Raw genomic sequence first — 13,319 nt, forward strand, 5'->3', positions numbered from 1 at the left:
ACACACACACACACACACACACACACACACACACACACACACCTGAGGACAGTTATCACACACACACCTGTCCAACATTAAATGACACGGTAAAGCTGCAGGTGTCTGTCCTCTGATGAGGACAGCAAGACAGACACAGGGACATTTATCCATGTCATCGCATATGTCCTGTCCTCTCTTGTCCTCTCCTGTCCTGTGTCCTGTGCACCCACCTGTGCCCTCCTCCCTGTCTCCAGCTGATCCCTCCCCTTTTCCCAGGTGTCTTTCAGCCTCCAATCAGGAGCCATCCAGAGCAGTTAGTCAATGACCTGCACCTGAACACTTCCTGTCTTCTGACCAATCACAGTGCTTTTACACTACGAGTCATACACACACATTCACTCATTCATCCATTGACTCACAGGTGGGTGTGGCTAACATACATGATGTCACCTGCCCCTCAGGTTAACCTCACTCAGTTTCGAGTTCAGTATCTTGCTCAGGACACTTTGACATGCAGACTGCAGGAGCCTGGGATCGAACCCACGACCTGATTAGTGGATGACCCGCTTTACCTCTGAGCCTCAAAGTCCAGTAACAGCTGCGACTGAACCTAAGCAGTCTGTCCATCCTGACGTTCTCTGGACGTCATCTTCACAGATACACAACTCTGCTGTGTGTCCAGTGAAACAGTAACGAGTCTGAGGCTCGTGTGATGATATTCTAAGATGGAGGCTGTGAATGTTAATGAATCTGATGTTCTGAGATGGAGGCTGTGGATGTTAACGAATCTGATGTTCTAAGATGGAGGCTGTGGATGTTAACATGTCTGAGGTTCTAAGATGGAGGCTGTGGATGTTAATGTGTCTGAGGTTCTGAGATGGAGGCTGTGGATGTTAATGTGTCTGAGGCTCCAAGGTGGAGGCTGTGGATGTTAATGTGTCTGAGGTTCTGAGATGGAGGCTGTGGATATTAATGTGTCTGAGGCTCCAAGGTGGAGGCTGTGGATGTTAACATGTCTGAGGTTCTGAGATGGAGGCTGTGGATGTTAACGAGTCTGAGGTTCGAAGGTGGAAGCTGTGGATGTTAACATGTCTAAGGTTCTGAGATGGAGGCTGTGGATGTTAACATGTCTGAGGCTCTAAGGCTGTGGATGTTAACGTGTCTGAGGCTCTAAGGTGGAGGCTGTGGATGTTAACGAGTCTGAGGTTCTGAGATGGAGGCTGTGGATGTTAAAATGTCAGAGGTTCTGAGATGGAGGCTGCGGATGTTAACATGTCTGAGGCTCCAAGGAGGAGGCTGTGGATGTTAACGAGTCTGAGGTTCTAAGGTGGAGGCTGTGGACGTTAACAAGTCTGAAGCGGTTCTGAGATGGAGGCTGCGGATGTTAACGTGTCTGAGGTTCTGAGATGGAGGCTGCGGATGTTAACGTGTCTGAGGTTCTGAGATGGAGGCTGTGGATGTTAACGTGTCTGAGGTTCTGAGATGGAGGCTGTGGATGTTAATGTGTCTGAGGCTCTAAGGTGGAGGCTGTGGATGTTAATATGTCTGAGGCTCTGAGATGGAGGCTGTGGATGTTAACGTGTCTGAGGTTCTGAGATGGAGGCTGTGGATGTTAACATCTCTGAGGCTCTGAGATGGAGGCTGTGGATGTTAACGTGTCTGAGGCTCTAAGGAGGAGGCTGTGGATGTTAACAAGTCTGAGGTTCTGAGATGGAGGCTGTGGATGTTAACGTGTCTGAGGCTATAAGGTGGAGGCTGTGGATGTTAATGTGTCTGAGGCTCCAAGGTGGAGGCTGTGGATGTTAATGTGTCTGAGGCTCTGAGATGGAGGCTGTGGATGTTAACGAGTCTGAGGTTCTGAGATGGAGGCTGTGGATGTTAACGTGTCTGAGGTTCTGAAATGGAGGCTGTGGATGTTAATGTGTCTGAGGTTCTGAGATGGAGGCTGTGGATGTTAACGTGTCTGAGGCTCCAAGGAGGAGGCTGTGGATGTTAACGTGTCTGAGGTTCGGAGATGGAGGCTATGGATGTTAACGTGTCTGAGGTTCTGAGATGGAGGCTGTGGATGTTAACAAGTCTGAGGTTCGGAGATGGAGGCTGTGGATGTTAACGTGTCTGAGGTTCTGAGATGGAGGCTGTGGATGTTAACGTGTCTGAGGCTCTAAGGTGGAGGCTGTGGATGTTAACGAGTCTGAGGTTCTGAGATGGAGGCTGCGGATGTTAACGAGCCTGAGGTTCTGAGATGGAGGCTGCGGATGTTAATGAGTCTGAGGTTCTGAGATGGAGGCTGTGGATGGTTCCTTTTGTCAGAGCACTGATCACTGACCCCGGCAGCTTCATGTTGCAGGTGAGGACAGGTGAGGACAGGTGAGGACAGGTGGGTCAGTGTGGACACGCACCTCCCCCTCCCATTCTCACAGCCTGGAACGTCTCCGTGGTCGAGCTCTTCTTTCTCTTTCGGCAGGTGGCGTTCAGCGGTCAACGGCTCACAGCAGGTGTGTGTGTCAGATTGTTTTGCAGTGAATCAGACCAACTCAGTGACCTGCGACCAGACGTCCTGTCAGCACACAGCTGTGTGCGTGCGTGCGTGCGTGCGTGCGTGCGTGCGTGCGTATGGTCCGTCAGTCCTGTCTGTCCACAGTGGACTCTGTCCACAGTAGACTCTGTCCACAGTAGAGTCTGTCCACGGTAGAGTCTGTCCACAGTGGAGTCTGTCCACAATAGAGTCTGTCGTGTGGACAAAGACACAGTACTGACAGAGACGGCATATCTGTCCAAACATGGAACAGAGGACCTACCAGCAGGTGAGGATGCTGGCCGAGGTGAAGAGGATGATGGGCACTGGGTAGGAGGCGCACAGCAGCCCGTGGCGGTAGAAGGCCGCCGAGATCTTCTCTCTCAGCTGCTCACGCAGCGTCATCCTGGTGGGCGGGGTCAACTCCCGGCCATTAGGAAGCACCGTGCGGCCGAGGACGGTTCGCAGCGGGGCATCCAGGGACCTGCAGGACACAAACAGACAGAGACAGACACAGACACAGACACAGACAAACAGACACACAGAGACAGACACAGACAGACAGACAGACAGAGACACAGAGACAGACAGAGACACAGACAAACAGACACACAAAGACAGACAGACAAACAGAGACACAGAGACAGACAGAGACACACAGAGACAGACACAGACAAACAGAGGCAGACAGAGACAGACACAGACACAGAGACAGAGACAAACACAGACCCAGAGACAGACAGACACACAGAGACAGACACATACAGAGACACAGACACACACAGAGACACACAGAGACAGACGCAGAGACAGACAGACACAGACACAGAGACAGAGACAGAGACAGAGACAGAGACAGACGCAGAGACAGACAGACACAGACACAGACACAGACACACAGACAGAGACAGAGACAGACACAGAGACACACACAGACCCAGAGACAGACAGAGACACAGACACAGAGACAGACAGAGACAAACACAGACCCAGAGACACACAGAGACACGCAGAGACAAACACAGAGACAGATACAGAGACAGACAGAGACAAAGAAATGAACATTAATAATCACAATAAATCATGATGTAAACATGTTGATGACATCACTCTGTGACACTGGGTGTTTCTCAATGAAAAGCAAAGATCCTCAAACAGCCGAATTTGAAGGACGCTATGTCATAGACCCGCAGAAGGACTGTTCCAATGTCAAGGATCAAGGACAGACAGACAGAGGACAGACGGAGACAGACAGACAGACAGATAGACAGAGGACAGACAGATGGACAGAGGACAGACAGACGGACAGACACAGACACAGACACAGAGGACAGACAGATAGACAGACAGACAGACAGACAGACAGAGGACAGACATGCAGAGGACAGGTGACACTCTGTCCTGAACTCCTTGTCAGTCACATGACTGAAGGTCACATGGTGTTACATAGAGAGCTGGTTCAGCAGACTTAAGGCGTGGACACATTCCTCACCTGTTTCATCCATCACACCTGGTCAGACCACCTGACAACAGCCTGCTGTGATTGGACAGGATGCACAGGGGGCAGAGCTGGAACCATTCATCCATTCATACACACTCATAACATGTATTGAGAGGATTAAGAGGATGAAGAACCTGAACGCCACGCGGCCTGGTGGAGTCTGATGTTACCCACAGGACCTACACTTATTGTATTACATTAAATCAAACTAAGTATTAAAGTTATTTTATTACATCAAATCAAACTAAGTATTAAAGTTATTTTATTACATTAAATCAAACTAAGTATTAAAGTTATTTAATCAAATTAAATCAAACTAAGTATTAAAGTTACTTTAATACATTAAATCAAACTAAGTATTAAAGTTATTTTATTACATTAAATCAAACTAAGTATTAAAGTTATTTAATCAAATTAAATCAAACTAAGTGTTAAAGTTATTTAATCAAATTAAATCAAACTAAGTATTAAAGTTATTTTATTACATTAAATCAAACATGTATTAAAGTTATTTTAAGTTAAATCAAACTAAGTATTAAAGTTAAAGTTAAATGCAGTAACTGATTATTAAAGTACAGAGTACTGCAGTAACTGAATATTAAAGTATAGAGAGTACAGACAGTACTGCAGTAACTGAGCATTAAAGTAGAGTACAGAGAGTATTGCAGTAACTAAGTATTAAAGTAGAGAGTACAGAGAGTACTGCAGTAACAGAGTAACATAGCATAGCCTCTGCTAGCGGTCCTCCGGTAATGGCAATGACACCCCGTTACACCAATCGGAGGTCACTAAAATTAATATTGCCTCGGTGTGTGAATACGCAAAAACTATGTCGGACTCCGTAGTTTTCTCTGGACCCCTCCCAAATCTGACCACTGATGACATGTTTAGCCGCATGTCATCATTTAATCGCTGGCTGTCCAGGTGGTGTCCAGCAAACAATGTGGGTTTCGTTAATAATTGGCAAACTTTCTGGGGAAAACCTGGTCTTATTAGGAGAGATCATCCCACTTTGGATGGAGCTGCTCTCATATCTAGAAACCTGGCCAAGTTTATTAGTAATTCAAAACCCTGACAACCCAGAGTTGAGATCAGGACTCAGAGTCACAGTCCTTTACGCTTCTCTGAGCTTCTAGTGCAGTTACCCAGCCATAGTTCTATACAAACGGTGTCTGTCCCCCGACCACCTAAATTATCAAAATCCCTAAAGCCCTGTGATGGTTACATGATGTTTCCTGTAGTGAACTGAGGCTCTGCACACTACTGAACCTCCACAGTTACAGTTAACCCTCAGTTGGTGAGATTAACCCTTTCATCTGGTTCATGTTTCAGAAGGTCCTGGATTAAAGCAGTAAAATGATTCTGATGTCAGTGACATGTCTCCATCAGCACTCTGAGCTCAGGGGAACCTGTCGACTCTCTGACCAATCACAGCTCTGCTCTCTGCCATGTGACAGATATACACACACACACACACACACACACGCACTCTCAATCAATCAATCAATTTTATTTATAAAGCCCAATATCACAAATCACAATTTGCCTCACAGGGCTTTACAGCATACGACATCCCTCTGTCCTTAGGACCCTCACAGCTGATCAGGAAAAACTCCCCAAAAAACCCTTTAACGGGGGAAAAAAAACGGTAGTTTGAAATGTCCGTACATGTCAAACACTGACCCAGCTGTGTCCCATGACCGTCCCCACGCTGTGGACAGAGACTGTACCTGCTGATGGGAGACCAGCTGGTGTCTCTGCGTCCTCTGAACGCAGCAGCAGCAGCTCTGTGAAGCTTCAGTGGTGTCTTGCGGTTACCGTGACGATCCCTCCAGGACTCAGTGTGAGACTGCTCAGCTCGTCCCCCCGGGACAGACATAAACATTCCTTGAGAGGACTCTGTCTGAGGAGTCTGACGATGTGCTGTTATAAATAAAGACAGCAGTGTCCACCTGACACACAGTCTTCTGCTCATGTCCTCTCCGAGGACAGCTCCATGTCTCAGCTGTGTGTCCACCTCACTGTGTCCTCTGGGGTTACATGAGTGTAGCAGCCAGACCTGATTTGGCAGAGGCTCAGCAGCATCTCCGTCAGTCCACTAATCCGGGATTGAGCTGATCGGAAACTCAACGAGCAGGGCTCAGGGCCTGTGTCCTCCCCCCACCACGTCCCTCCTCACCCGTCAACAGACCGTCCTGCATGCTGAGACATCCACCTCTCAGTTGCAACCAAAACTTCACATCCAGAAAATGAGCGCCTGTCACAGGCTGAGAGCTGCTGCTGCCTCCAGGCTGTTTAAGTCCTCCTTTCTCACACTGTCTCAGTGTCTGTCTCACAGTGTCCCTCAGTGTCTGTCTCACACTGTCTCAGTGTCTGTCTCACAGTGTCCCTCAGTGTCTCACTGTGTCTGTCCCACAGTGTCCCACACTAACTGAGTCTCTGCAGACACAAACCAACATTACTGACAGACTGAAACAATACAGTAAAGGCCAAAACACACCGACGGCGTCACATGATGGCGGCATCACTGACATGAGTCAAGTGCCACCCCAACACACACAGAAAGCGTCGCGCCAACCAGAATTCTACTGCACACTCCACTCCGCCAGGTGGTGGTAATGTGACTAGCTGGTTGCCAACCGGCAATTAGAACAAAAGACGAGGAAGAAGACGCAGGAACCGTAAGAAAACACACAACGCAGAACGACCACGACAACCAGACAACGACGGTACCAATGTGAGGTGCTTATTGTAGTTATCTATATGTTATTAGCTGCTACTACGGGAGCTGGGAAGTACAAAATAGGCATTTCTCTGAAAAAGAAGCTTTTTTCCAAGGACGGCGACGCTGGAAAATAGGACAATAGTGAGAAGTGTCGCAACGCCACACGCCACCAGTGTGGGTTTGTACATAGAGAATAATGGGGCGTCTGTCTTGACACGTGTCATACGGCGCCGGTGTGTTTTGGCCTTGACTCAGAGACTATCTCCAGTGGGACAGCTCATCCCGTCTCAACACTCTCTCACATGCTGATCTTGAAGGCCTCTCCGGGGTTCATACACCCGTGACATCATCAGTAACTTCCTGTATCATTTAGATGACATATGAACTCCACCATCAGAGAAGTGAGGGCTCCACAGCCTGTCAGCGGGACGATGGGACGACATGTTCCTGTGATCAGACACGGTCCACATGGACGGACACGTTACTGTAGCCTTTTACAACCACTGCTGTCAATCAGTAACCATCAGAGACAAGCACGTCCATCGGAGACAAGCACGTCCATCAGAGACAAGCACGTCCATCGGACACAAGCACGCCCATCGGAGACAAGCACGTCCAGAGACAAGCACGTCCGTCAGAGACAAGCACGTCCATCAGAGACAACCACGTCCATCGGAGACAACCACGTCCGTCAGAGACAAGCACATCCGCCAAAGACAAGCACATCCATCAGAGACAAGCACGTCCATCAGAGACAAGCACGTCCGTGAGAGACAAGCACGTCCATCAGAGACAACAACGTCCACCAAAGACAAGCACGTCCATCGGAGACAACAACGTCCGTCGGAGACAACCACGTCCATCAGAGACAACCACGTCCGTCGGAAACAACCACGTCCGTCAGAGACAACAACGTCCATCAGAGACAACAAAGTCCACCAAAGACAAGCACGTCCATCAGAGACAACAACGTCCACCAAAGACAAGCACGTCCATCGGAGACAACAACGTCCGTCGGAGACAACCACGTCCATCAGAGACAACCACGTCCGTCAGAGACAACAACCTCCATCGGAGACAAGCACGTCCATCGCAGACAAGCATGTCCGTCAGAGAAAAGCACGTCCATCACAGACAAGCACGTCCATCAGAGACAAGCACGTCCATCAGAGACAACAACGTCCACCAAAGACAAGCACCTCCGTCAGAGACAAGCACGTCCGTCAGAGACAAGCGTGTCCATCAGAGACAACAACGTCCACCAGAGACAAGCACATCCACCAAAGACAAGCACGTCCATCAGAGACAAGCACATCCGTCAGAGACAAGCACGTCCGTCAGAGAAAAGCACATCCATCGGCGACAAGCACCTCCATCAGCGACAACAACGTCCATCGGAAACAAGCACGTCCATCAGAGACAAGCACGTCCGTCAGAGACAACAACGTCCGTCGGAAACCAGCACGTCCACAAAAGACAAGCACGTCCATCAGAGACAACAACGTCAGTCAGACGTCCACAAAAGACAAGCACGTCCATCAGAGACAACAACGTCAGTCAGAGACAACAACGTCCGTCAAAGACAACAACGTCCGTCAGAGACAAGCACGTCCGTCGGGACAACAACGTCCGTCAGAGACAAGCACGTCCGTCGGAGACAACCACGTCTTTCGGAGACAACCATGTTCGTCGGAAACAACCACGCCTTTCGGAGACAACCACGTCCGTCAGAGACAAGCACATCCATCAGAGACAACAACGTCCATCAGAGACAAGCACGTCCATCAGAGACAAGCACGTCCATCAGAGACAACAACGTCCACCAAAGACAAGCACGTCCATCAGAAACAAGCACGTCCATCAGAGACAACGTCCGTCGGAGACAACCACGTCCATCAGAGACAACCACGTCCGTCGGAAACAACCACGTCCGTCAGAGACAAGCACGTCCGTCAGAGACAAGCACGTCCGTTGGAAACAACCACGTCCGTCAGAGACAAGCACGATCATCAGAGACAAGCACGATCATCAGAGACAAGCACGTCCGTCAGAGACAACAACCTCCATCGGAGACAAGCATGTCCGTCAGAGACAACCACGTCCATCAGAGAAAACCACGTCCGTCAGAGACAACAACGTCCATCGGAGACAAGCACGTCCATCGGAGACAAGCACCTCCATCAGAGACAAGCACCTCCATCGGCGACAACAACGTCCGTCGGAAACAAGCACGTCCATCAGAGACAAGCACGTCCGTCAGAGACAACAACGTCCGTCGGAGACAACAACGTCCGTCAGAGACAAGCATGTCCGTCGGAGACAAGCACCTCCATCAGAGACAAGCACCTCCATCGGCGACAACAACGTCCGTCGGAGACAAGCACGTCCATCAGAGACAAGCACGTCCGTCAGAGACAAGCACGTCCATCAGAGACAACAACGTCCACCAAAGACAAGCACGTCCGTCAGAGACAACAACGTCTGTCGGAGACAACAACATCCATCAGAGACAACCACGTCCGTCGGAGACAACCACGTCCGTCAGAGACAACAACGTCCACCAAAGACAAGCACGTCCATCAGAGACAACAACATCCACCAAAGACAAGCACGTCCATCGGAGACAACAACGTCCGTCGGAGACAAGCACGTCCACCAAAGACGAGCACGTCCATCAGAGACAACCATGTCAATCAGAGACAAGCACGTCCATCAGAGAAAACCACGTCCGTCAGAGACAACAATGTCCATCGGAGACAAGCACGACCATCGGAGACAAGCACCTCCATCAGAGACAAGCACCTCCATCGGCGACAACAACGTCCGTCAGAAACAAGCACGTCCATCAGAGACAAGCACGTCCGTCAGAGACAACAACGTCTGTCGGAGACAACAACGTCCGTCAGAGACAAGCATGTCCGTCAGAGACAAGCACGTCCGTCGGAGACAACAACGTCCGTCAGAGACAAGCACGTCCGTCGGAGACAAGCACGTCCGTCAGAGACAAGCACATCCGCCAAAGACAAGCACATCCATCAGAGACAAGCACGTCCATCAGAGACAAGCACGTCCGTGAGAGACAAGCACGTCCATCAGAGACAACAACGTCCACCAAAGACAAGCACGTCCATCGGAGACAACAATGTCCGTCGGAGACAACCACGTCCATCAGAGACAACCACGTTCATCAGAGACAACCACGTCCGTCAGAGACAACAACCTCCATCGGAGACAAGCACGTCCATTGGAGACAAGCATGTCCGTCAGAGACAAGCACATCCGTCAGAGACAAGCACGTCCATCAGAGACAACAACGTCCACCAAAGACAAGCACCTCCGTCAGAGACAAGCACGTCCGTCAGAGACAAGCATGTCCATCAGAGACAACAACGTCCACCAAAGACAAGCACGTCCATCAGAGACAAGCACATCCGTCAGAGACAAGCACGTCCGTCAGAGAAAAGCACGTCCATCGGCGACAAGCACCTCCATCTGCGACAACAACGTCCATCGGAAACAAGCACGTCCATCAGAGACAAGCACGTCCATCAGAGACAACAACGTCCGTCGGAGACAAGCACGTCCACCAAAGACAAGCACGTCCATCAGAGACAAGCACATCCGTCAGAGACAAGCACATCCGTCAGAGAAAAGCACGTCCATCGGCGACAAGCACCTCCATTGGCGACAACAACGTCCATCGGAAACAAGCACGTCCATCAGAGACAAGCACGTCCGTCAGAGACAACAACGTCCGTCGGAGACAAGCACGTCCACCAAAGACAAGCACGTCCATCAGAGACAACAACGTCAGTCAGAGACAACAACGTCCATCAGAGACAACAACGTCCGTCAGAGACAAGCACGTCCGTCGGAGACAACCACGTTCGTCGGAAACAACCACGCCTTTCGGAGACAACCACGTCCATCAGGGACAAGCACGTCCATCAGAGACAACCACGTCCGTCAGAGACAAGCACATACATCAGAGACAACAACGTCCATCAAAGACAACAACATCCATCAGAGACAACAACATCCATCAGAGACAAGCACATCCTTCGGAGACAAGCACGTCCGTCAGAGACAAGCACGTCCGTCAGAGATAACAACGTCCGTCAGAGATAACAACGTCCGACAGAGACAAGCACGTCCGTAGGAGACAAGCACGTCCGTCGGAGACAACAACGTCCGTCGGAGACAAGCACATCCACCAAAGACAAGCACGTCCATCAGAGACAACCATGTCCATCAGAGACAACAACGTCCATCAGAGAAAACCACGTCCGTCAGAGACAACCACGTCCGTCGGAGACAACAACGTCCATCGGAGACAACAACGTCCATCAGAGACAAGCACCTCCATCGGAGACAAGCACCTCCATCAGAGACAACCACGTCCATCAGAGACAAGCATGTCCATCAGAGACAACAACGTCCATCAGAGACAACCACGTCCATCAGAGACAACACCGTCCACCAGAGACAACACCGTCCACCAGAGACAAGCACCTCCATCAGAGACAAGCACGTCCACCAGAGACAAGCACCTCCATCAGAGACAAGCACGTCCGTCAGAGACAAGCACGTCCACCAGAGACAAGCACGTCCATCAGAGACAAGCACCTCCACCAGAGACAAGCACGTCCACCAGAGACAAGCACGTCCATCAGAGACAAGCACCTCCATCAGAGACAAGCACGTCCACCAGAGACAAGCACCTCCATCAGAGACAAGCACGTCCATCAGAGACAAGCATGTCCGTCAGAGACAAGTACCTCCATCAGAGACAACCACGTCCACCAGAGACAAGCACGTCCATCAGAGACAAGCACGTCCGTCAGAGACAAGCACGTCCGTCAGAGACAAGCACCTCCATCAGAGACAACAACGTCCATCAGAGACAAGCACCTCCATCAGAGACAACCACGTCCGTCAGAGACAACCACGTCTCTCACACACACACACACACACACACACAGTAGGGTTGGGCGATAATATGGTAATAAGGTATCCCGCGATATTTAAAAATAGCACCACTATCAGTTTCATTCATTTCAGGGGCCTGATATAATATTAAATATAATTTATTTAATGCCTAAATAATGAGTGCTTGTCCAGAACCTATGTATGTGTGGTTGAGTTTTCAACTTAAAACTAATAGTAGGCTATAATGTTTCTCTTATAACTGCCCTTAACTGTTGTTGGGAGATGACAGTTCGCAACCCGAACCACCCAAAACCAGATGACTCTGGGCCATCTCCTTCAAAGAAAAGCCGATGCGGCGGCAGGTCCAGTCAGCACCATACAGGATTGAGCAGGAGCAGAGGTAACTGCCTGTTGTCGCGAGCCTGTTATTCAGGGAGACAAAGATCTCCTTCTCTGGTGGAAATGTGATGGAGCCAGGTGTTTTCCTCTGATGTCAAGGACTGCCTGAAAGTACCCGTGCGTTTGTGCCACGAGCTCTCCATCAGAGCGCATATTCAGCACAGCGGCCAAAGTTGTCAATCCACTACGTGCCCTGCTCCAGCTGGATAAAGTAAACATGCTGGTTTTTCTGGCGAAAAAACCTTAATTAGTTTTGAAGCATAGGATGCTGCTATAGTTATTATTATACTTTGATTGTATTTCATTTCCAATGAGGAGTAGCCTGTTCTGACGTACAGAACAGTTGGGACTTGGAGAGGGTGAACTTTTCAAACTAATGGTAGGCTCTAAAAATAAACCAACCAACAGTATTTCCCGTTGCGTTCTCAGGATAAGATTATATATGCCCATTTTCATTCATGCCTTGTTATTTATTGTTCTGTTTTTCTTATTTGATGAGCCCTAGTACTGGATGCTGTAGAGCTGTGCTTCAATTTATTTGATTTATGTTGATAGGCTCTACAAATAAACCATCGGACAGTACCCGTTGCGGTCTGAGGATACGCTGTATAGCACACATTATCGTTACGTTATTATTTATAGTTACTTTTTTGGAAGTGGACTGTAGCCCACAGACAATCTGTTGTTATTTCATTCTGTTTGGTTGACTGCTGCATTTGCACTTTTTTAAAAAAAATAAAAAATTCTTAATATAAGTTGTTAATGTTGTACATGTTTTGTTTTTATTTTTCAGTATTCTTAACCCTATGGGCCCGAACGACGCATAGTGCGTCCAAATTCACACCTGTTGTTCTCTATTGATTTTCTCCGCGACCGTGCGTCATAGCAAGAAGCCACGCATATCACGTGAAACAGCAGAATTGTAGCTTTCCGACAAGACCAAGCACTTGTCGGTAGTCCAATGTTTTCACAGCGAAAAAAAATTATAAAATTACACTAAAATGATGTATAACAGAGCTTTCATGCGGCTCTGCACACACATTAGTCTTGGATGGATTACTCGCGAATGCAGGCTCGCACAGAAATGCCAACCATATCACATGAAAGTGCAGGAGCAGAGCTTTCCAATGATACCACACACATCATTGTGCTGTCATCCCATCACGCTATAAATACAGATTGATTGTCTACAAAACAAAAACCTGACGAATTTCTTTACAATCCATTATACAGATCTTGTTATCAGTCACTTCATATAGTGAGGAATA

At 49.0% G+C, this 13,319-nt stretch overlaps 1 protein-coding gene across 1 annotated transcript in view; it reads right to left on the reverse strand.

The window, feature by feature from the left end:
* scap (SREBF chaperone) overlaps positions 1 to 13,319 on the reverse strand; it is a 69,018-nt gene that overhangs the window by 52,537 nt on the left and 3,162 nt on the right. The window contains 1 exon segment of the mRNA XM_050047896.1: positions 2,781 to 2,981. Coding sequence (XP_049903853.1) covers positions 2,781 to 2,902 — 122 coding nt within the window. The 5' untranslated portion in view covers positions 2,903 to 2,981.

Source organism: Epinephelus moara, chromosome 6 (genome assembly GCF_006386435.1).
Source record: "Epinephelus moara isolate mb chromosome 6, YSFRI_EMoa_1.0, whole genome shotgun sequence".
NCBI lineage: Eukaryota > Metazoa > Chordata > Actinopteri > Perciformes > Serranidae > Epinephelus > Epinephelus moara.